Source organism: Humulus lupulus, chromosome 3 (assembly GCF_963169125.1).
Source record: "Humulus lupulus chromosome 3, drHumLupu1.1, whole genome shotgun sequence".
NCBI lineage: Eukaryota > Viridiplantae > Streptophyta > Magnoliopsida > Rosales > Cannabaceae > Humulus > Humulus lupulus.
In genome coordinates, this window is record NC_084795.1 from 280700743 (window position 1) to 280724403 (window position 23661).

The window sequence follows — 23661 nt, forward strand, 5'->3', positions numbered from 1 at the left end:
AAAAACATCAACATAACTTTAAAATAAAAATTAATTGAATAAAACTAATATACTTATAACACGACATTAAAATATTTAGAATGGAATTATATCAAAGTAATTTGCTATATAAAAATAGTATATTTGGTAATGTATAGTATTAAAAAGGTGGTTGAGCTATTTTCCTACGAAATTGACATTTTTTACTTACTTTCACACATTATTAAAGGTCATTTTGATCCATAAAATTTGATGTTAATATATTCTAAAAGGTATCAAAATTAACTACATATTAATCTTATCCACTACTCTCTTAATAGGAATAAAATTTCTCATAAATTAAACCAAATCTAATTTAAGTATATACATGTAGAAAATGTATTTTGTTAAAAAAAAATGAATAGTTTGTATCATATATAGATTATTTTAACAAAATAAATATATAGAATAATTTTTCTATATGAGTTTCACTTTAAGCCCTACCGCTAAAGTTTTCAGTGTTCTCGACCTGTGAACAGTTTTCGGCGCGATTTTTTTTATAACCATATATATTATAGCTATTTAGTCACGTGTGGAAAACAACATATTTTAATTTAGTTTTCGGTACTGTAAATTATTCGGTATTTTCTAAAAATTCGTAAAATGTCCTAAATAACTATAATATACATGATCATAAAAAAATTGCATCGAAAACTTATTACAGATTAAGACTACTGAAAATCCCACCGACAAAAATTAAAATAAAGCACTGATATAAAAATTGTCATAAATATATACTAGGTATTTCAACAAGTGCCTATGTTGCATTTTAAATGAGGTTGCACACACCATAAGAAAGAGACAAAGAAAACAAGTAAAGGAAGATAAAAAAAAAGAAAGTAGTTGGGTAAATCGTAAATGCATATTTTAATGTTTGAAACTTTTACTCCAATAATGGAGCGTGACACATCACTTGCGGCAAGTTTTTGGCAGATTTTTTTTTATGATGGTGATATTGACATTTTACGTCAATTAATGAGGAAGTAAAAAAGTAAATTCTGCAGTTTCCAATTCAGCTGTCCACATATATTTTTTTTTTTGGGCCATGCGTGTAATGATCTTTAATGGTAGGTGAAAGTAAATAAATATTGATATTTTTAATTTTGTATAAAGATAATTTAAACACTTTTTTATTATTATATATTATTAAATATGTTTATTTAGCGAATTATTTTTTTTATTTTAAATATTTTAATGTTATGATATATTTATAGAGAATTTACTTATTTTGTATTTTATGTTTTTGTAAAATATTATTTTGGTACTTTCTGTTTTCAATAATGCTTATATGGTACCGTGTATTTTAAAATTATACATATTTGATACCCTAGACTCAGATTTGATAGATAAAATTTTGTCAATATGATCAAACTGTCATCAGTTATATGTAATTAAGTAATTAAATTTAAATTTAGAACTTACATAATTGACAGCAATTTGATTAAATTGGTAAAATTTTATTAATTAAATTTGAGTTTAGGGTACTAAATATGTACGATTTTAAAATACAGAGTACCATATGAGCATTATTGAAAACAGAGGGTACCAAAATGACACTTTGCAAAAATACATGGTACTAAATGGTTACCTACCCATATTTATATTAGTTTTTATTTTAAAGTTATTTTGATTTTTTTTCATTTTTTATAAGATGTTGAATGATATATTATACTATAAAGTATATATATATACTGAGTTTGTATAATAAGATAGAAATTAAACATCATAAAAAAAATTATATACCAACAAAACTTACAAAATTATTACTAAAAAATGTATATACTATGCTAACAAAATTATATACTACCATTAAAAAATATATACCATGATACAAAATTATGTACTACCATTATGTATAATAAGATAGAAATTAAATATCATAAAAAAATTATATACCATACCACAAAAAATATATACATTAGTTGGAAAATAATATACCAACAACCCATAAAAAACTAAAAAAATTAATATAACTTTAATATAAAAACTAATTAAACAAAACTAATATATATTTATCACTATATTAAAGTCATGCGCTCCTAAATAAATAAAATTTATAAAAAATGACAATTTAGGTAATCAACAATATAAAATGATAATTTCTCTACAATTTTAAAAGCGGGGACACATTAATTTCTTGATGCCATTATTTTATGTCATTTCCTATAATTTCTCTAATAATAATGAATGAATTTGCAAGGCCCCTTTATCAAGTATTGCTTGATGTAAATTAATATAGAGTCTATATAATTAAAAATATGTGAAACCCTATATTAATTTGAACACCTTAAATATCAATATGTGATATGAAATAGTATTCAACACCTTAAATTGCTACTAATTTAACAATATTTATACAACAAAAATGATATGTGGCATGTGGATCATGTATAAGTTTATATTTATTTTTTTTGAAATAAAATTCCAAAATCTACTTCATCTTCTACCATGAAAACAAACCCAGATCTCCATGACCAAATGGTTTAAAGTTCTCTTTTTCATAATTTCTCAATTTTCTTTGTAATTTATTTATTATTTTAATGCTAAAAAGTCTTCCATAACTCATAATTTTTTTTATTGTCTTTCTCCACTGCAATAACTCATGTACAACAAATGTTTTCCAATTTTTTTTATTACATTTCCTTTTTATTTTTTAATTTGAGAATTTTTTCTCACATGTGGGTCATATATTTCCCTCTCTGTTGAAAAATCACACAAGCTAGTGATCGAAGCAGTGATTTTAATATGATGTCATAGTATATGATGAATATGCGAATATTAAAAATATATATATATATAAATTTTGTTTTGATTTTTGAAAGAGTTATACACATTAAACTTGTTACTTCCTTAGGTTCAAACATATTATTTTTCACGCGCATAAAAAAAATTATTCATACGTGTAACAATATGTTTGAACTTAATTTTCAGTACTTTAAACTATTCATAATTTTTTGAAAATTTACAAAATGCTCTAAATAGCTACAATATACACGGTCATAAAAAAAATTTGCACTAAAAACTATTCACGGGTCGAGTATACTGAGAGTACTACTAACTAGTAAGACTTAAAATGAAGCTCAAAATTATATACATATATGTTTTACCTATTTACAAACATATGATTTTGGAAATTTTATATGTATATAACCATCTTTTATTTTAGTGGTTACAACTCTAGGGGAGGTCAAATTTTTGTGAGTTACTAGTCAAGGTATTGAATTTGATAGATTTTTATGGTTTAAATTTCATTGGGTAACTTTTTGTTTATTAAAGGATTTATATTTTTTTGGACCTGTGTTTTTTTTCATTACTTATTTGGATCTTGTGTTTTGACAAATTATTTTTTGGACCCTATATTTTGTAAAATGGTTAAAATAAAACTCTAAACTCAATTTTGATAAAGAAAAAATTGAATATAACAACATAGTTTTTAAGCAGAATGATTTTATTTTTGTTCTGAATTATTAGTTTGGTAAATTATTTGTGATTTTAGTTAAGAAAACATTAACTAAAATAAGATTTAAGGTTCTATTTTAACTATTTTACAAAATATAGGATCCAAAAAATAATTTATTAAAACACAAAATTCAAACAACTAATGAAAAAAAAAGCAGGGTCAAAAAAAAATATATAAACCCTTTATTAAATCCTAGTTTTGATAGATCGAAAGAGGAGTAAGAAAATGATTTCGCAAGTCTGTTATGAATCTATCAATTATTTTTAATATCTAAAAAGGTAAAAAAAAACTTAATAAAGACAAACGTGTGTTGCATTTTAAAGGAGGCATCACATCGAGGAAATAGACAAAGGAAGTAGGCCAGCAAATGTATATTTTGATATGTGAGATGTTGCAGTTGTAGTGTCTTAATTTCTTTCATTGTACCATAATTGGCAGTACGGAGAACTGTAAAAAATTAAATATTCAATTACGATTGCATCGATCGGATCATACTTTAAAGATTTAAATTTGATCAAATGGATGGTTAGATGATATAATCTAATAAAATTGAATTAATTTAGATATATATATTTTAAAAATATATTTATTTATTTAGGATTATGTTTATAATTTATATTGTATTTGTATGATGTTGTATAATTTTAAATAAATTAGTCTTTTTATTTATAATATTATCAATTATTTGAACAAATTAAGTTAAATAAATGTTCAAAAATATTAGATGGATACAATTATATCAAATACATAACCAATATGACATATTTAATGGATAAAATCGATCAAATCCAATAGATAATTTGATCGGATCAGTTGAGTCAAGTTTTTTGAATTGGATCAGTTGTAAAAGTTCAACATCCAATAAATAATTGGATCAGATCAGATAGACCTAAAAATATTAAATGTGATCCAATAAATACTGCTATATACAAATATGTATAAAAAAAATTGAATTTATATGCTTAATGCGGAGTATTAATTACAATAAAAAATGCTAGGCATTTTTCATAATTTCAAAATAATACCAATAACTTTTACGATACCCAAAATACCACAATCATTTCCCCAATTTTGAGTCTCTGTTCTCTCTCTCTCTCAGTCACTTTCTCTCTCGGTTAACTCAGACACCTATTTACTAAAAGCAATGAAACCATTACTTATCAATAATAGGCAATAGTTGACACACGTATACCAAAATAAAAAGAAATTAAAATCCTATGAATTTTTTTAAGTCAACTTAATGCAAAGTAAATCTACATAAATAATAGAATACATATGCAATTTAAATTAGGTAATAACTTATTTCATAATTAATATAAATTATAAAGACACAAAAGGAAAAACAATATTATTATTGATAATTTTTTTAAAAATATACAATATCATTAATGATAATTTACCTTTTATTGTAGCAATTTGTATTTTGAAATACAATTAATTGTGTATTAGGGTACAATTATAAAATATAATATTTATTTATTTTTTGTACAAAATTTAATACTATATTTATATCATGATATTTATATATTAAAAACTTGAGATATTTGTAGCAAAAATACCTAAATTATTGTGTTTGTAGCACTTAAGTACCCAAGTTATTTTTTTGGCAGTGCAAGTACATTTCGTCCATGTTTTGGTGCACTTTAGTGCAGCTGTCTGTTTTGTCGTTAAGTCCGCCTACTTCTTATAACTTGGGTACTTTCACCGCAAACATATCTTAAATTTGGTACTTTCGCCGCTAACATCTTTTAAATTTGGTACTTTCGTCGTAAATATCCTTTTAATTGGGTATTTTAGCCTATGTTTTACAGACGGACTTCATGGTGAGAATTGACGGTTGTACCAAACTGCACCAAAACATGGACAAAAGATATTTTCGCCGCCAAAAAAATACCTTGGGTACTTAAGTGCTACAAACGTAATAATTTGGGTACTTTCCTCGCAAATAACCCTAAAAACTTTATTCAAATTTTTTTTGGGATAAATTTTATTTATGGATAAAAAGTTTAATTTAATCTCTTATTTTATATATTAAATCACTACTACAAAAACATCATTTTATGACACTTTTTTAGGGCACTCACATAGATGCGAGTCCTAAAAACAAACTCCTGGACTTTTGCGAGCCCTAAAAACTATGTGTCTCCTAAAAGTTTGAGTTTTGTTTTAAGAAACACTTCCTGGACTTTTTAGGTATGGCATTGACTTGGTTTTTTATTTGGTTTTGATTCCTTACGATTAGTCCTCTTCTCATCACTGAGTTTTCTTTTTCTTCTTTGTGATTTTCGAAATCCCTAGGGGTGTGTTCAAAGGTAGTGGCCATTTTGAGTTTTGATTTCTATCAAAGGAGGTAGTGAATCTAGCACAACATTGACATAGATATATATTTACATGGTTACATGACATAAATATAAATTACAATAATATTTAAAAAGAAATTAATAATAAAGATAAAATAAGAATAGAAAAATTCATAGTGTAGAGTAGTATACATCCATCAACTAGTTTTAGTTTATAATGTATCTTACAATGTTCTTTGGTGAATTTGATGAAGAAAAAGAGCTCCAATCACTTGATAAGAAACAAACTATCACACAAATTTATAAGATAAAAAAATGATATGTACGACTTTATTATTCTTAAATAAATATGATTTAATCATTTAAATTATCATAAAATAGCTTTAAAATATCCTATTTTAATTCATTAATTAATTTCTTTTTATTTAAGTTTATGTTTATTATAGTTTTTGAATTTGGTAGTGACAACAAGATATTATATATTATATGTTTAATATAATATTAATATTAATATAATCTATTGTCAATTAGCAATAAATTATTTAAAAAAAAAAAAAAACTAGCAAGAAACTTAAATTTAAAATCAACGTATAATATTTAATATTATAATAAACATATAATATATAATCTCATGTTGTTACTCTCAAATTCAAAAAGTAGAACAAACATAAACTTAAACAAAAAGAAATAAATTATTTAATTAAAATAAGATATTTATTTGACATTAATATAAATTTAATACATAATTAATAAAAACTATAAATAAAACTAAGCAAACGTGCAATATGCACGTTTGCTTAGTTTTATTTATAGAATTTATTAATTATTTTTATTAAATTTATATTAATGTCATATAAATTTTAAATAAATATCATATTTTAATTAAATATTTTATTTATTTTTGTTTAAGTTTATTGTTTGTTTAGTTTTTGAATTTGGGAGTGACAACAAGAGATTATATATTATATGTTTAATGTAATATTAAATATTATACATATATTTTAAATTGAAGTTTCTTGCTAGTTTTTTTAAAAAAAAAAATTGTTACTAATTGACAATAGATTATATTATATGTTTAATATGATATTATTCTAATAAATGAGTTTAAGTTTAATTAAATTTTATTTAAGTTATAAAACGTATGATTTTATTAATTTTAAATAATTATCATTGTGAAATATCTAAAAAATATCATATTTTAATTTGTTTAATTATTTATTATTGTAAAATATCTCAAAAATATCATATTTTAATTTGTTTAATTATTTATTATTTTTAAATAATTATCATTGTAAAAATCTTAAAAATATCATATTTTAATTTTTTTAATTATTTATTTTATTTTATTTAAGTTTTAAGTGTTTACAAACTGCCGTTAAATATAAGAATATTCCGTTAAAGTTAACATTAAAAAAATTAAAAAACCGTTAAAACCAAGAATTTTCGTTATCTACACACTTATTATATAAAAGAGATATGAGGTATGTATTTATACGCCCTGATATTCAGCTTGGGTCTTTTATGCAGCTCGAGTACAGCTGGCTAGCTAGGAACAATATTAAGGGACCCACAAGTTGATATCTCCTCTGCGGAGGCAATGCGATCCCCCATGTAATAACACGAGATGAGGAAAACGAAGCATTAAAGTACAAGCTGGAGATGGATATAAATTACAGCATCCTGGGTACGTGCTGGCGTTGTATTCAGGTCGGAGTACTCTGACCACCTGCCATGCCCAAGAAGTTTATTAAGCTGGATACGTTATATATAAACGTGCGTGATCAGACATCGCATGTCCGTTTATCCCTGAATTCACGGACACGTAATATAACACATGTGTGATCAGACATCACGTGTCCGACTATGCCAGGCAACCCAAGATTATTTTTACCTAATGATTAGACCTTACCTTAATATATTGTAATATTCATCATTTGTAGAAGACAAGTCACAAAAAAGGTTGTATATTCATGTGATGACCACAACACTTATTCTGGGATGGTTCTTCTATAAATACCAAGACCTTTGATAGAAAAGGGGTTGGGTTTTTTCTGTATAATGCAAATACTCTGTCAAAATATAGAGATATATACATCAATAATATCGACTCGTGGACTAGAGGAAATTTCGCCTTCGAACCACGTAAAAAGGAATGAGTGTTCTTATTATTTCACTCTAAGCATCCTTAAGAGTCATTATTTTTATTACGGTTTATCCTTAAGCACTAGTTTATTTTAGCTAATTTACGTAATACACTGTTAGCAAAAAATCGCGTCAACATTATTGTTAAAGTTTTATAGCTAAAAAAAAGGAAGAAATAAAAAAGGACACTCATGGAAATAAGGTAAAATGTTAGTTGATTTCTTTTATTGAAAGGGTAGTACCTTAGTAAATAGTAGGTATCAAAATTAACCACGTATTGATCTTATCCAATATCTACTACTCTCCATTGGCTTTCCTATATATACCATCCATTTCTCCCAATGTTCTTCATCCACCACTACTACTACTAAAACATTTTTGTAGTCTTCTCAAGTTAATGCATATATTTATATAGGGGATGATTATGGTGTCGATAGTTTTTTGTCAGCACTGGTGTTGATAAAATTTAGTTTCGGCATGTTGATATGTTATATACTTTTATTTTTTAATGTTATTTTATATTGTAATCATTTAGACCGTCTTACAAATTTTCAAAACAATTTGAATAATTTATTGTGTTAAAAACAAGGTTCAAACAGCTGAATTTCATATTTGTGTTTGTTTTTTTGTATGTAAGTGTGTAATAAGTTGTTTGAATCTTGTTTTTAGTACTGAAAATTATTCGTAATTTTTAAAAAATTTATGAGATGTTCTAATAAATGACTACAATATACACAGTTATAACTATTCACGTAACGAAACTAAATTTTGTCAATGCTAGTGTTGACAAAACACCGACGACACCATAATCATACCTTATGTAATATATATTTGATTATTTAATTGGTTGTTGGTCCTTGAAGAGTTGATGAATTACATATAATAAAGATGTTTCTAGCTAGCAAAGTGGTAGATGGACACACTTGTTGGCTTCTTCAGTCGAATTAGTGCTCATGTCGGTACGTACTTTTAATAAACACAATATATATAATCTATATCTATATATCTAAATACATTCTATATTATCTAATTTTTCAAATTTTTTATTCAATTTTCCAGATTTAACGTCCAAATGGAACGCAATTTTCCTCTACTCAATTCCATTATTTAATTTTCCAGTTTTATCCTAATGCCATGCATAAATAAATACAAGAGAAAGTTCAAAAGACGTGTAAATATATATATAAACAGTTTTTTCTTTCTTCCTTTCTTTCTATTAGAAGAGAAAAAAAGTTGTATCGAAACTCATTATTTTTCTGCATTATATTTAAACTTAGTTTTCGGTATTATAAATTATTCAAAATTTTCTGAAAATTTGCAGATACTCTAAACAACTACAATATATACGGTCATAAAAAAAATCGCGCCGAAAACTATCCACGGGTCGAGAAACACTGAGAGTCTCACCGATAGAACTTAAAGTGAAATCCCTATAAAAAAATTATCATATATATATAAAGTTTTTTCTTTCTTTTTTTTTCTTTTTCTTTTTTTTATGTAAGAAGAGAAAAAAAGTTCTACCGAAACCCATTCATTCTCTATAATACGTACGTGCAGTTAACAGAATGAGGTGCATGGTAAAATAAATAACATTCTGTCTCAAAACAAATTGGTGATGAGTGAAGTAACTCATACTTATATATATTATTGAATTTACCCGCACACTTCCCATATCAAATATTTCTCTAACAGTACTAGTGTGTTCTTCGGTAATCTTCTTCTTCTTCATTTCTTGAATTCGGATTACGATATGAATTTATTCTTGGTGGTCCTTAGTGGTATTGATGAATCCACAGACTGTAAGTTAAATTTCTTACATTATTAATTTCCCTGTATTTTACTGAAATTCATTACGTTTTAAATCCTTATTAAAGTAGAGAAATGATGGGATATTTAGATTCTTATATTGCAGTAAACCTTCTTCAACAAAAACCATACTGCGAAGAATCACGTCACAACTGGTATGAAGTGCTTTTGTCAAAAAAATAATTTATCATTGCCATTTCTCTCATTTTTTAACGTAAAAAGTCCCTCCAAAACTTATGAGAATCCAACTCATCAAGAACTCGATATATAAACTAATCATTAAAGCTTAATGGTATTCTTCAAGCAATTTTAGTTTCTAAAAGGTTTATAAAAAAATATGTGAATCAATGGTCAGGTTTCAGAGCTATGTTTTTTTTTTCTTTTTTAAAATGAGTTTTGCGTTTGTAAATCTTAAAAAAAGTTGATTACTTTGAAAAAAAAATTGAAATCTGCTATTTCTTCATCTTCTACCTTTTTTTCAGGTTATTCTTATATTTCTCTCTTACTTCCTTGATTGAATCTTTAAATAAATAAATAAAAAAAAAAGCTTTCTATGTTACTTTTACAAACCCATACAAAATGGAGATTATACACAAAGGTATTTGGTATGGAGTTATAATTTGGTGAGAATGAGAATGTCAAATCTAACTAATGTTTAGTAAATTTATTTTTAATAATAAGAGTTTGTGTTTTCAAGTGTGTCTCATTTTTTAGTTTGATTTGAGATTAATCTTGATCACTTGAGTTTTACATTCTCTTAATCTAAACTCTCCTAACTCTACTCCTACAAATTCAAACCTCGTACCAAACACCTCCTATGAGATATTTTCTCTCTCTTACTTAGAAATCAGGAGTCATGGATGAAGAAGAATAGGATACTAAGAGCAATGATAATATCATTTTTTTTTCTCTGGACAATAAGAAGATAACAAATACTGGATAAATTTACTTTTAACTTTTTAGCTTCTAAACTGAAAAATAAAATAAATCTTTAGAATAAATAGCTTTTGTTAGATAATAATAAGAGGATTTTTCATAAATATAGATTTTATGTTATTAATGTACAAAAATGTGGGGATTATAATTTTTCTAATTTGTATGAAAAATTTTATTAAAAATAAATAAAGTATAAGAAACACAATTGCTAACTAAAAAAAACTTAATTAAGAGTAAAATTATGACATAAATAAACTTTTATACAAAAATATAGGAAATTAAACTCATAAGTAAGAGTTCTTAGAAAAAAGTCATAAAATAACTTTTTTTTTTTTAAAAAATCATATTTTTACAAATGTTATTAAAAAATTTATATAAAATATAATTTTCTCTAATAATAAATATTGTCTAAAATGTTGTTGTTAATACTTAAATTTCAATTTCAGTTGAGAAACAAAAAATGAAATATAATTCGTGCAAAAGTAAAACAAACAATAATACCATTACTTAAAGTTCTTTATATAATCTCTTATTAATTTCTCAGATTTTTATAATTGAAAAGAGTAATATCTACAAGTTTGAGTCTCTTTTCATGGAACTAGACAAACAGCCAAATAAAAGTAACAGGGAAAGAACTTAAAAAAAATAAAAAGAGCAAAGAAGACATGGAGAGATGGGCATAGACCTAATTATATAGGTGGCCCCTGATATAGTTTTAGAGTCTATCAATAAAATAAAATAATAGAAAAAAGTCTAATTTTTTTATTATGTGATCTGGAATCAATGGATAGAAACTAATCTCAAATGGAATAAATGTACAACTTATGTCCTTAATATATATATATAGAGGGTAATTCTTTTATAGGGATTTCACTTTAAGCCTTACTGGTAGGGCTCTCAGTATTTTTCGACCCGTGAACAGTTTTAGGCACGACTTTTTTTTATAACCGTGTATATTGTAGCTATTTAGACCATTCTGTAAATTTTCAGAAAATTCCGAATAATTTACAGTATTGAAAACTAGGTTCAAACATGTTGCACGCGTGACTAATTTTTTTTATGCGCATGAAAAACATGTTTGAACCTGGTTTTCGGTACTGTAAACTATTTGAAATTTTCTGAAAATTTAGAAGATGCTCTAAATAGCTACAATATACACGGTCATATAAAAAAAAGTCGCGCTGAAAACTATTCACGGGTCAAGAAATACTGAGAGCCCTACCAGTAAGGCTTAAAGTGAAGCCCCTATTGAAGAATTGTCCTACTTTTTGAATGGTAGTATAAATTTATAATGTGAGTTTCCTAAAATATCATATGTGATCTACACAGTGAAGTTGAATTGAGAGTTTCAGTGCAACTCATTTAAGATCAGTAGCTTTTTGTGTGGGGTTCCTAAAAAGCGACAGTACTAATTCTATATTCCACACGCATGCACTATTCTTGAAGTAATAAGTTCTGTACACAAGTTTAAATTTTGATCAATTATCCCTATAATATTTCTCTGATGGTGAAACTATTATTAGGTGTCTCTGATGAGAATATTAAAATATATTATCTATATTATACACACGCATATGTATAAACACATATACATGGCTAAGCCCAGTTGACTATAATGATTATGCATCAATACCAAACGTGTGGTTCTAGTTATCTTAAGTGTGAACTGGTTATGTATGTATGTATGTATGTGTGGTGTCAATATGTCTAATATTGCCAGACAAAGTCACTATGTACAAAGCTATATATATATATATATATATATATATGTAAGTAAAAAATTTGTCTTGTTTTCTTTGGTCCGCTTATTAGTAGTAGTCTCTATTGATCCAGTCCAGCCCATTTTCTAGGAAAATTAAACACTCATTTTTATACTCACAAAATTAATTAAAAATACTTGTATTACTTTTGAGTACAATATATTTCATGTTATAATATTTGAAGCATTAATTTTATTTTTAGGCAGTATAATTAGCAAGGAGCATTAGAAAAGCTTGCTATTGATTGGAAAAGGTATAATCTTTTATTCTTTTTAATATTATAGAGGAGTTTGAATATCTTAAATATTCATCCATAGTGAAGTAGGTTCTGTGATTATAATTGTGTGCTGCGGTGATAACGGAAGGTTGAGAACTTGCATGTCTTAGTGAAGTAGGTTCTGTGATATATATAATTGTATGCTGGGGGAGATATAAGGAAGAAAAATTGCATGTTGTTTGAATTGATTGAATTGTTTGAAGTGGTATTGACAGATAGTTAGGTTACAAATATAGGGGAAGTGTTGTCCGTTTTAAATTTAGTCATGATAATTATGTGTTATATTATTTTTATTTGTTTAATTTCTATGAATTTAGTTCATATTCTAAATTGGATATGCTGTATTAACAGTGGAAACTTTTTTTTTTTTTTTTGATGAAAAGAGAATATATTGAAACTCAACAAAACAATTACAACTCAAGCTCTAAAAGAGCACCTAGAAACATAACAACTGGTCAAACTTCTCAACAAAAGCTAACTCTGTTTTCCCAAACTTTGTCCTAGGAAGTATAAAAATTCTAGCTTTCAAACAATACTTGATCAAGTGATCTATGCTATCAACTGTCATAGAATAAAATCTGAACAAACAAGTATTACGATTCCACCATATCACATAAACTGAAGCAGCCAATGCTGCTACTGCTATTTTTTGCTTAAGACCTTTAGGTCTCCCAATCATCCAAGTGGACCAATCTTCATACTTAACCGACCAAATATCATATCCCTGCCAAGAAGCAACTTTTGATCTAACTTGCTGAGAAAAAAGACAATCAAATGAAAGATGACGACTGGACCAAGAGTGAAGCTTCAGGTGAATATTTTTTATGATTAAGGCACAGTCTCCAGCCATTTAGTAGGCCTGAGAGGAATTCCAAGATATTTTAGAGGCTAACTAATTTCAGCTTTTTACAATTAGGATGAAATCTGAAATCCTTTCTATAAGAAGCTTGAATAAGAAGCCGAGTCAAGTATTCCATGACAAGAACAAACAACAAGGGAGATATAGGGTCCCCTTGTCTTAGACCTTTTCTACCAATAAAGCTCCCTTGTAACCTACCATTAATCAAAATAGAGTAAGTTGTACCCTTCAAACAGATCATAACCCAGCGAATAAAAGGACTGGGAAAACAGTAAGCATTAAGAATATCCTCCAAAAAGTGCCAATCTATAGTGCAACACTCTCACAATGGAAACTTTGTTTTAGTGAGAATATGCTTGTTTATTTTAGTTACAAGAGCTCCACATGTAAGTCATGTTTTGCTGCACATTTTTTTTAGAGAAATGTTTTTATTGTCTTAGCTAAAAAAATATTGAATTAATTGAGTAATATCTTGTTGTTTATATTTTCCTTATAATTTGAGTTATATTTTTGTCTGTATTTGCCAATCAATATTTGATTCCTAGTCTATATTGATTCTTTACACTACAAAAATCAGGGCCTATACCGAGAACAAATGTCCTCGGTATAAGCCGAAATGTCCTCGGTATATCTTATACCGAGATAATGTCGTCGGTATAAAGTTGTCGGTACAGCCGCGTCGGTAAAAACAAAACGTCTACCGACGACATTCAAAATGTTCTCGGTATACGTTTTACCGAGGATAATGTCCTCGGTAGAAAGTGACAAATGTCCTCGGTACAACAAACCTCAATTTCTCATCGTACTGGTACATACCGACATCTTGGTGGTATATACCGAGGACAATGTCCTCGGTATAGACTTGTCCCCAATTTTTTTTTATATTTGTTATTCCCTTATTTATTTATTTATTTTGAATTAAATATAAGAAAATAGAATAAAATTAAAACACTTATATTAAAGATATAAAAAAAAACATAAGAGTGTATTCGTTGAATTAAAATAAAGACTTGTCTTAAACATGATAATGTAATAGTCAATTGTAATAAAATTCATACATAAGTCCTACTGAGTCGGTGCTCCAACATCAGGATCATCGGGTGGTGGTGGTGGGGCAGATTGAGATCCCGGGGTGATACAATGAGTCCGGACATGCTCCTCTAACTGTCGAAGACGCTCTCTCATCTCAGACAACTCTTCATCTCTAGTTTGTGAAGGACGAAAATCAAATGGAGTTCGGTCCCTTATGTTAAGGATACGTCCATATCCTTTCTGGTGGCCCCGTCGTTTTCCGAAGACATTTTGTACCAAAGATATGTCTTCATCTTCAGGCGCACTCGAAACTGGTGTGGAACTCTCAGTATCAGTTGCCTGTGTCTGCTGTGTGTCGCGGTATGCACGCAATTCCTCCTGTGATACAATGTATAATGTAATTAAAATTTTGAAACAATTAAAAATTTGAAAAATGTTTAAAAAAACTTAACGTACCCAAGTATTTTTTGCTGTCTCTGTCACCCACCCTGTGCCTGATTTATGGTGAGTATCCATCCAGCTATCCGGGATGGACTCAAGTTGCCCAGTCTCTAAATTGCGCTGTCACGTACATATATTTTTATAAAATTAATAATTAAACGTAAATAAGAAAAATAAACTAAAAAATAATTAATTAACTAACCTTTTTATAGCGTAAGGCTGGGATTGACTGAGAACCTCCATAGCTAAGCTCTTTCAATTTCTTTCTATTTTCCTTGTTGACCACAGAACGTTTCTGCAAAAAGTTATCGTTAGTAATATATTTAATTAAGATAGTTAAGTTTAGCAAGAAATTAATACCGTAATTTCTGGGCGACGGAAAAAATCAATTGCTTTTTGCCACTGCGTATCCGTGCAACCACCATAACGATTTTGTGGCCCATTAATCGTTAAGTGCTCTTTAATATCGTACTTCCAGTCAGAATACTTTTTAGCACACGAAGTATCAATGCCTCTCAAGATCCCAGGCATATGCCCTTCTCCATATCTAGTACGCCCAATATCAAACAAATCATCCTAATTTACAAACATTTATTAGTAAATATCATATATAACATAAAATAAGAATTAAGATAAAAATACATAAACTACTTACTTCCAAATGTGCAAGTATTCTTTCTTTCGAGGCATTTGGTACTTTTGACCATTGAGGACAGTCCGGATCTGTGTACTGTCGAACAAGTAATCCGAGCTCTCTTGAGAAATTTGAGCTGTACTCTCCGATCTCTTTATATGTTCTCCCCCGCACATCCCACTCGAGAGGGAGAGGACGCCCCAACTGTTCCCTCTTTTCCCGCGTGTTCAATCCCTTATGGCGTCCACGTTTACTTGGAGGCGCTATTGTATGCAAATTCAATATTTTAAAATTAATATGGATTAATTGTTAAATTTTAAGGAGTATATCAATGTGTAAAATATTACCTCGTTCACAATCAGCTGGGATATCTGCCGGTCCACGTGGAGGATCGCATCCTCCACCATCACCCCCGTGAGATTGAGCAATAACATCAGCCATATCTGTCAAATTAATCGATATTAAAATTACATTTATCAGTTAAAAATGACAATATAAAATTATTTATTGTTAAAAATAATTACTTCAACATATTATAAAATTACCACTTAATTATCACTATAATAATCTTCACTATCATCATCGGTTTCTATGTGTTCATCTTCCTCTTCATCATCTTCATATTCAACCTCCTCCTCCTCCTCCTCCACTTCCTCTTCCTCCTCCTCCTCTTCTTCTTCCATTTCCTCCTCCCTCTCCTCCTCAATTGCAACATTATCTATCTCAACAAATTGTAATGGAGCCCCCGTACGTTCAAAGCTGATTTGTGGCAACGGTCCAAGATCAACGAATAATTGGAAATTAGAGGAACTAGTGTCGTGCATAACATCTACTTCTACATCCTCCGCTTGTTCTTCAACTAGTGGGATGTCCCACACATTTCTGTGATGCACTTCTTGGACGACTTTCCAATGAGATTTATTTTTAAGGTCTTCAATGTAGAAAACTTGGTTAGCCTGAGTTGCTAAGATAAATTTATCATCTTTGAAGGCCTCCGAACTGGTTTTGATACTCGTTATGTTTTGCTCAAACTTTAATCCTGAAGACCGATTAGTGTCAAACCATTTGCACTTAAATAATACAACAGAACAACCAGAAAGATAAGACATCACTAAAACTTCTTCCAACTGGCCGTAATAAGTACTATTTTCGACACCCGCTACAGAGACTCCACTATTTTGAGTTTTGCGATTCTTGTCCCTGTCATAACACAAAAATCTTACAATCAATGGTCTTAAGAAAACATCAAAATCTTTTCCTGGCGAATGAGGTCCCGGAATTAATAAACTCAACATGAAATTAGTTTCTCTCATGCACAACCATGGTGGCAAGTTATATGTCGTCAACACTACTGGCCACATACTATAAGACAGACTCATATTACCAAAGGGATTGAATCCATCTGCAGCCAATCCAAGCCGCACATTCCTGGGTTCCATTGCAAATGTTGGATTATTTCGGTCAAAGTCCTTCCAAGCTTTCCCATCAGCAGGATGACGCAATACACCATCTTCTTTTATACGTTGCTCGTGATGCCATCTCATATGTTGAGCAATGTGCCTCGATGCATATTTTCGCATTAACCTAGGGGTTAAAGGAAAATAACGCATCACTTTATGAGGCACTTTCTTTCCCTTGGTGTTCTTGTCCACCCATCGATCCTCTCCACAAACAGGACATTTGCTTTTTCCAGCATGTTCTTTCCAAAACAGTGCGCAATCATGCTTGCAGACATGGATTGACTCGTAGCCCAATCCAAGTTTCCGCAACAACCTTTTCGCTGCATAGTGCGATTTTGGAAGCTTATTTGGGGCTGGAAATGCATCATGTAACAACTCCAGCATTCCATCAAATATTTTGTTGGGAATTTTTCCCAACACTTTGAAATGCATTAACTTCACTAGGAAATTCAATGAAGTGTAATTTTGACACCCGGGGAATAATGGAGCCTCGATCTCAGCAAACAAATCGTTATAATGTTGCCCACTCCTGTAGTCAGTTGTAGGTATCTCTTGACCGCGCTCATTCTCCGCTTGTTCGTCATTGTCATTTTGCATAAGATCAGTGAGAACATCCATCATCTCATCTTCATCATTTTGATCTATCCGAGCTCTCATTGGTATTATTTCATCCTCTCCATGCCAATGCCAATTGGTATATTTCCGTAGAAAACCATTTACAAAAAGATGATTTTCTAATACATCAATTGTCTGAAATTCAACGTTGACACACCTCCTACACGGACATTTCACCAATCCCCTTGAGTCAACGCACTGCCGGGCTCTCTGGAGAAAATCCATCACACCAGCCTCATACTCATCGGATAATCGATCTGTCAAATTAATCCAACTCTTGTCGATCGACATTGTATGAATGTAGCACTGCACGGAACACTAATCATCAAACTTACAATCAATTTGTGTGTGTCCTAATTCAGAGAGAGGCAAATGTAAGAGTCTTCAATGACTCACCCTCTCTAAACGGGTCTAAGGCTTCTTGTGATGAACACTAAAAAAATATAATATTATCACTATGTGATAATAATACTATTATATCTTTGGTAATAATTTCTTATTACCAAAGAAAAAAGCAAATATAATTAAATATGTTTTTTTAATGTCTTATGCTTTTTGAAGTTAATTATGTTGTTTTATGATATCTAACTATAATATATTTCAGTGTAAATATTATTAAACTTATTTAAATTTGACATATTAATTTAGTATTTATTAAATTACATATTTTACTTATGCTTTATTGAATAGTTTGATTAATTTAAACAAAATTTCTAAAATTTGTTTAAAATTTATTTAACTACTTTAGGATTAATTTTTATTTTTATTAAAATTTAGTTGCATAATGTTAATGTTAATTTTTTTTATTCTTAATTTTAAAATATATTATTTATATAAAAAACATAAATTATTCAAAAATTGAAAAAAAATATTAAAAAAAATACAGAAAAATTAAAAACAACTAACAAATAATATTAAAAACATATTTTTTTAATTTTAATTTTAATAATGATTAAAACTAACAAATATTAAATTTAATTTTTTTAATTTTAATTTTAATTTTAATAATGGTTTTCTAATAATATATTTGTTAATTTTATTTAATCAGAACTAACACATATTATTTTTTTACATATTAATTTAGTATTTATTAAATTACATATTTTACTTATGCTTTATTGAATAGTTTGATTAATTTAAAAAAAAATTCTAAGATTTGTTTAAAATTTATTTAACTACTTTAGGATTTAATTATTACTTAAATTATTTAATTAATGTTTATTTTTATTAAAATTTAGTTGCATAATGTTAATGTTAATTTTTTTAATCTTAATTTTAAAATAAATGATTTTACTTATCAATTCACTATTTATTAAATTAGAAATTTTATTGAGTACTTCTACTAATATTCACAATATCTCTAAATTTTACAATTCTATAAAAAATTCGGCAGCATAACGACTATATTTTCATCTATCCCAAAATTTAAAATCCTGCAAATAACACATAAAAAATATCCAGACCCAGATCATGCAGAGAGCATTACAAATTCATTTTAAATAACTATATAATTTATAATTATTAGTCTAAATTTTATTAATTATTCAATTTTCTAACCAAAATATTAAAATTCTACTAAAAATTAACAACAACAAATTAATCATCAATATTCATAAAATCTGAATTTTTACTACTAACATAAGCAAAAAAATTAAAATTGACAACAACAACATACTAACATTACCACCAAAATTTTCAAATTAACACTCAAATATTTAATATGTTTACTAATATGTTTAATACACATAAAATTCACCAAACACAACATAGAATTTATTTAAAAAAAATACTAATTAATCATTTAACAATTTTCTAATTCCTAATATCATTTTTACTAATACTTATTTTGAAAACCTAAAAATAAATACATTCTATCTAATATAATTATTTCAGATTTTTATTAAAATTAATATTATATTATTTATATAAAAAAACATAAATTATTCAAAAATTGAAAAAAAAATTAAAAAAATACAGAAAAATTAAAAAAAACTTACCAATGACTTCAATATCTTGCTAGCAATCCCTATAATCCAACAAAAACCGAATACCCAACCTTCAAACAAAAATTAGAAAATATCATTATACAATTTCATAAATATATATATATATAAAATGAATAAATAAACCATACCTTCAACAAATACACAGAAATTCCTTCACCCTTGGCAATTTTGGGGCTTAAAACCGAGCTTTTATGGAGGAAAACGACTATAATCGGCGGAGGGAGGCGGAGGTTTCGGAGAAAACCCAGAGAAACCAGAGAGGAAGGAGAAGGGGCTTCGCGGCTGAGTGTGATATTTATAAACCCTATACCGAGAACATGTTCTCGGTATAGGTCCTCGGTATAGCAACTAAACCTATTCAGAACCGCGAAAATGTCCCGCGCATATGAAATGTCTATACCGAGGACATGTTGTCGGTATAATGTTCTCGGTATTGAACCTTTTTTTTGTAGTGTTATTGTTTATATGATGAAATGACTCAATTATTATAAGCCTAAAACATTACATCATCAACGTATCCATGCTCTCTACACACCAATTTCTATACAAATGCTCTCTAGACTTGATACGATCAAATTTATTTTCATGTCGTAGGAAAGTTTTGACATCAACTTGTGTGATAAGACGACATTGAAGTGCATTGATGAGCAGATGAGAAAGGAATGGAGAGGACACAAGTATAAGCTTCACACTTATTTCAAGGAGATTGGAGGAGAAAGAGATGTTGAGTTAGCTAAGAGGAAGCCCCATCCAGAGTTAAAGGTTAATCAACATCGAGATTGGGAGATTTTATGTGATTATTGGACGTCAGAGAAATTTTAGGTAATTATACAACTTATTTTACTATTAAAATTTTTGTGGTTAATTCTCCAAATTCTCAGCTGCTCTTCTCTTGTTTTTTTTTTTTAAGTTATAACCAAATGGCTTGGCTTATCAATAAAGAGGGCTTGACTCTTATTATAAATAACAATTTAGTAATCTCATTTATTGAATTGTGATGTGAGAAGAGAGGAAATAATGTCTTGTGAGTTTGTGATATCTAATTATTGTTTTGGAGAGATTAGCAAAATGATATATACTTGTGTTCATGGATTAGATGTGTGTGAGCAATCAAGCATGTGAGAGTTAACTAAGACTTTTGACCGTTATATAGTCATTCTTTTGATTAGTGAAGCTTGTTGGTGGACTCTGCTTAATGTAGGACTAAGATTTTAGTTTGAACTAGGATAATTTTTTTTTTGTGTTATTTTTCTGTTTTACTATCATTGATTTTAGTCTGAACTAAGATAATTTTTTGTGCTGTTTATCTGGTTTGCTATCATTTATTATAGTTTTTGTACTTGATTTCATTCATTTCTTTGTTAGCCTTGATTGATAATATTAATAGGTGAGTCTTTTGTTGATCATTCTCGACATTTAACTACTTTGTTAATGATATGATTATTCTCAATCAGGAATGGTCAACAAAGAACACAGAGAGTCGATCAAAGAGAAAGTGGGGATCAAGAAATGGGTCAGTTTCCACTCCACGACATCACATTCGTAGAGGAGTTGTGTTGACAGCACCCAGTGGTCAAATTGAGACATGGAGACCGAAGCATTGTGATCCTCACAATGGATGGATAGCCCCAGAGCTTGAGGAGATCAATGTAAGTAATTCTTATAACTTTATTTGAATTAAATGACATCTGCCTAAAGTTTTTTTTTTAATATTTGTATACTTTTAACCCACTGCTTTTGTATTATGATGGTATATATAGGCAATGTCCTTTGTCATTTATCTAAAATCATTGTCTTTGTGCCCAATTTTTATGTGGGAAATATATTTTTATTGATGAACTAGGATAAACTTGGTGTGATGTTTTTCTTTGTTAATTTTGTTTTCATATTTGATTTCTCTGTCATGTATGCTCTGTTGGTTTTGTTTGTTTTTGAGACTATTGAAAATTCAAGAAATCTTGGTGTTGAGTCAAATTCAAACATTCTTCATAAGTTTAAAAATTATTATTTATAAGTTGTATTATTATATTGTGATTTTTTTGGTAGGATCGTATGATGACTTTACGAAATGAGCATCCTCCAGAAGTATTGTCTGATAAGGATATCATGGAGCGTGTTCTTGGGTAGAATTCTGTTCGCCTACGAGGGTGGGGGCGCTCACCTGCTTCCACAACCACTTCTGAAACTAATTCAAGTGGTTGCAGACGCCCGACGTATGATGAGTTACATGAGCAACTTCAAGAGGTTTTGAAGGGTCTTAATGAGTGTCGACAAGTGCTAAAAGACAACAATCTCATGCCACCTTCAAGACATGGCACGTCTATGTCCGATCCGAATTCAGATCATGATGATACACATGGTGTTCCCTCTCAAGAGTTTTCAGAGTATTATGATGACTTGTAGTATGTGTTTTGGAGACTACTAGCTAGGATACTTGTCATATACATGTGCTTTAGATATTACTGTGACACTTAGTATATGTGTTTTAGAGATTGTAATGACTTAGTATTTGTGTTCTATACTTTGATATGAGAGAATTTAGTCTTTGTATTCTACTGGTTACCTTGATGACTTATTATTAGTTTGTATTCTATAAATTACTCTTATATGTAGTGTTTTAGAGATTAATCAAATGAGCCATTTTATAAAAAAATATTGTTAGCTTTTTTAAACAATAATAAAATATTGTTAGTTATTTTGATCTATTTCAAAATTATTTCAATATTAAATTCAATAAAATTTAAATACTCTTACACATAAAAATCTTTTACTTACACATCTTATTACTTACACATAATTTAAGTTTTATTTACATATGAAAGTATTTTGTCCACATATAATTTATGTTTTACTTACACATAATTTACATTTTCTGTACACATAATAAATATTTACTTACACATGAAATTCTCACACGTGTCACTATTTTGTTTTGACACATGGCGACGACATGTCATCGCCACATCCTTAGCCATGTCACCAACCACATCATTGACATGTCATCTCCATGTCACAAGAATTTCATTGACACGTAATTAATCACGTCATTGCCACATCATCTTATAATTATGTAAACCTTTAGCTACTCATATAATTATGTGTAAGCAAAACTTTTACCTACACAATATTACTTACACATCTCTACACTTATTCTATGTGTAAGTAAATAGTTTTACTTACACATATAGGTGTAAGTCAAAAGTCCATTTTCTTGTAGTGAGAGCCCTACCGGTAGTGTAATATCCAACATTTTCATTATACATTTTTTATTATAAATCAGAGTTTTAATACATAAAATGTACAAGTTTACAAATTTAAGAAATAGTAATGGAAAAATAGTGTTTAAAATATCATTTTATGTTTTTAATGAGATTAAAGAGAGAGAAACTTGAGTAGTCAAGTATTGGACCCAAATGTCATATAATTTTAATTGGTGATTTTTATAAAATTAAGAAAGTTTTGCTAAAGGGCTTATTTGAAAAGAATTTTAGTATTTTGGGTCCAAGTGTAATTTTAAAAATAAAAATAAAAAATAAAATAAAATAAAAGGCTTCAGCCTTTCTTTTTACCCGAGCCTCTCTCTCTCTCTCCTCAGAAAAACTTTCTTCTCTCTCTCTCTCTCTCTCTCTCTCTCTCACCGTTTATAGCCACGCGCCGGACCGTTGGATTCAGAGGCCTCCTGTAATGATCCACTAATCTAGACTTTAGGACCATTAATGAAACTATACATACAAACCATAATAAGACTTACATTTTGCGAAAATACCATAAATTTATTAGAAACTTGTAGAAACAAAAGTTACTTTCATAAAATAAGTAGGATATGGGTACCCATTGTCTTTAAAACAAAACATAACTTAAAGTAAAAAGAAGTTACATAGAAAGTGCGGAAAATACATGTAAAACCATATAAAA

General features: G+C 28.4%; 1 protein-coding gene and 1 long non-coding RNA gene across 8 annotated transcripts; one reads left to right on the top strand and one right to left on the bottom strand.

The window, feature by feature from the left end:
• Positions 1-8309: 8309 nt before the first annotated feature.
• LOC133824651 (uncharacterized) lies at positions 8310-22352 on the top strand. Of its 5 annotated transcripts, none has more exons than XR_009888552.1 (5): positions 8310-8879; positions 12625-12675; positions 20341-20568; positions 21201-21395; positions 21793-22352. It is a non-coding gene; the product is annotated as an uncharacterized LOC133824651 (long non-coding RNA). The 5 variants fall into 5 exon arrangements; XR_009888554.1 differs by having other exon boundaries at positions 8861-8879; positions 12629-12675; XR_009888555.1 differs by lacking the exon at positions 8310-8879 and adding an exon at positions 9521-9719 and having other exon boundaries at positions 12629-12675.
• On the bottom strand, positions 14497-18349 carry LOC133824650 (uncharacterized). 3 transcript variants are annotated; one of them, XM_062257602.1, is made up of 7 exons: positions 16211-16350; positions 16013-16108; positions 15687-15928; positions 15392-15607; positions 15234-15326; positions 15047-15151; positions 14497-14968 (listed from the first exon to the last, which is right to left on the bottom strand). In XM_062257602.1, exons 2-7 carry the CDS (start codon positions 16104-16106, stop codon positions 14624-14626), a joined length of 1095 nt encoding a protein of 364 aa, XP_062113586.1. In that variant the 5' UTR covers positions 16107-16108; positions 16211-16350; the 3' UTR covers positions 14497-14623. The 3 variants fall into 3 exon arrangements, 2 of the variants coding, with proteins under 2 accessions (XP_062113586.1, XP_062113585.1); XR_009888551.1 differs by lacking the exons at positions 14497-14968; positions 15047-15151; positions 15234-15326; positions 15392-15607 and having other exon boundaries at positions 15900-15928; positions 16211-18349; XM_062257601.1 differs by lacking the exons at positions 14497-14968; positions 15047-15151; positions 15234-15326 and having other exon boundaries at positions 15564-16108; positions 16211-18349.
• Positions 22353-23661: the final 1309 nt, after the last annotated feature.

Excerpts from the sequence above, each read along its gene's own strand:
- LOC133824650 (XM_062257601.1), bottom strand. The coding sequence starts at position 18,031 with ATGTCGATCGACAAGAGTTGGATTAATTTGACAGATCGATTATCCGAT.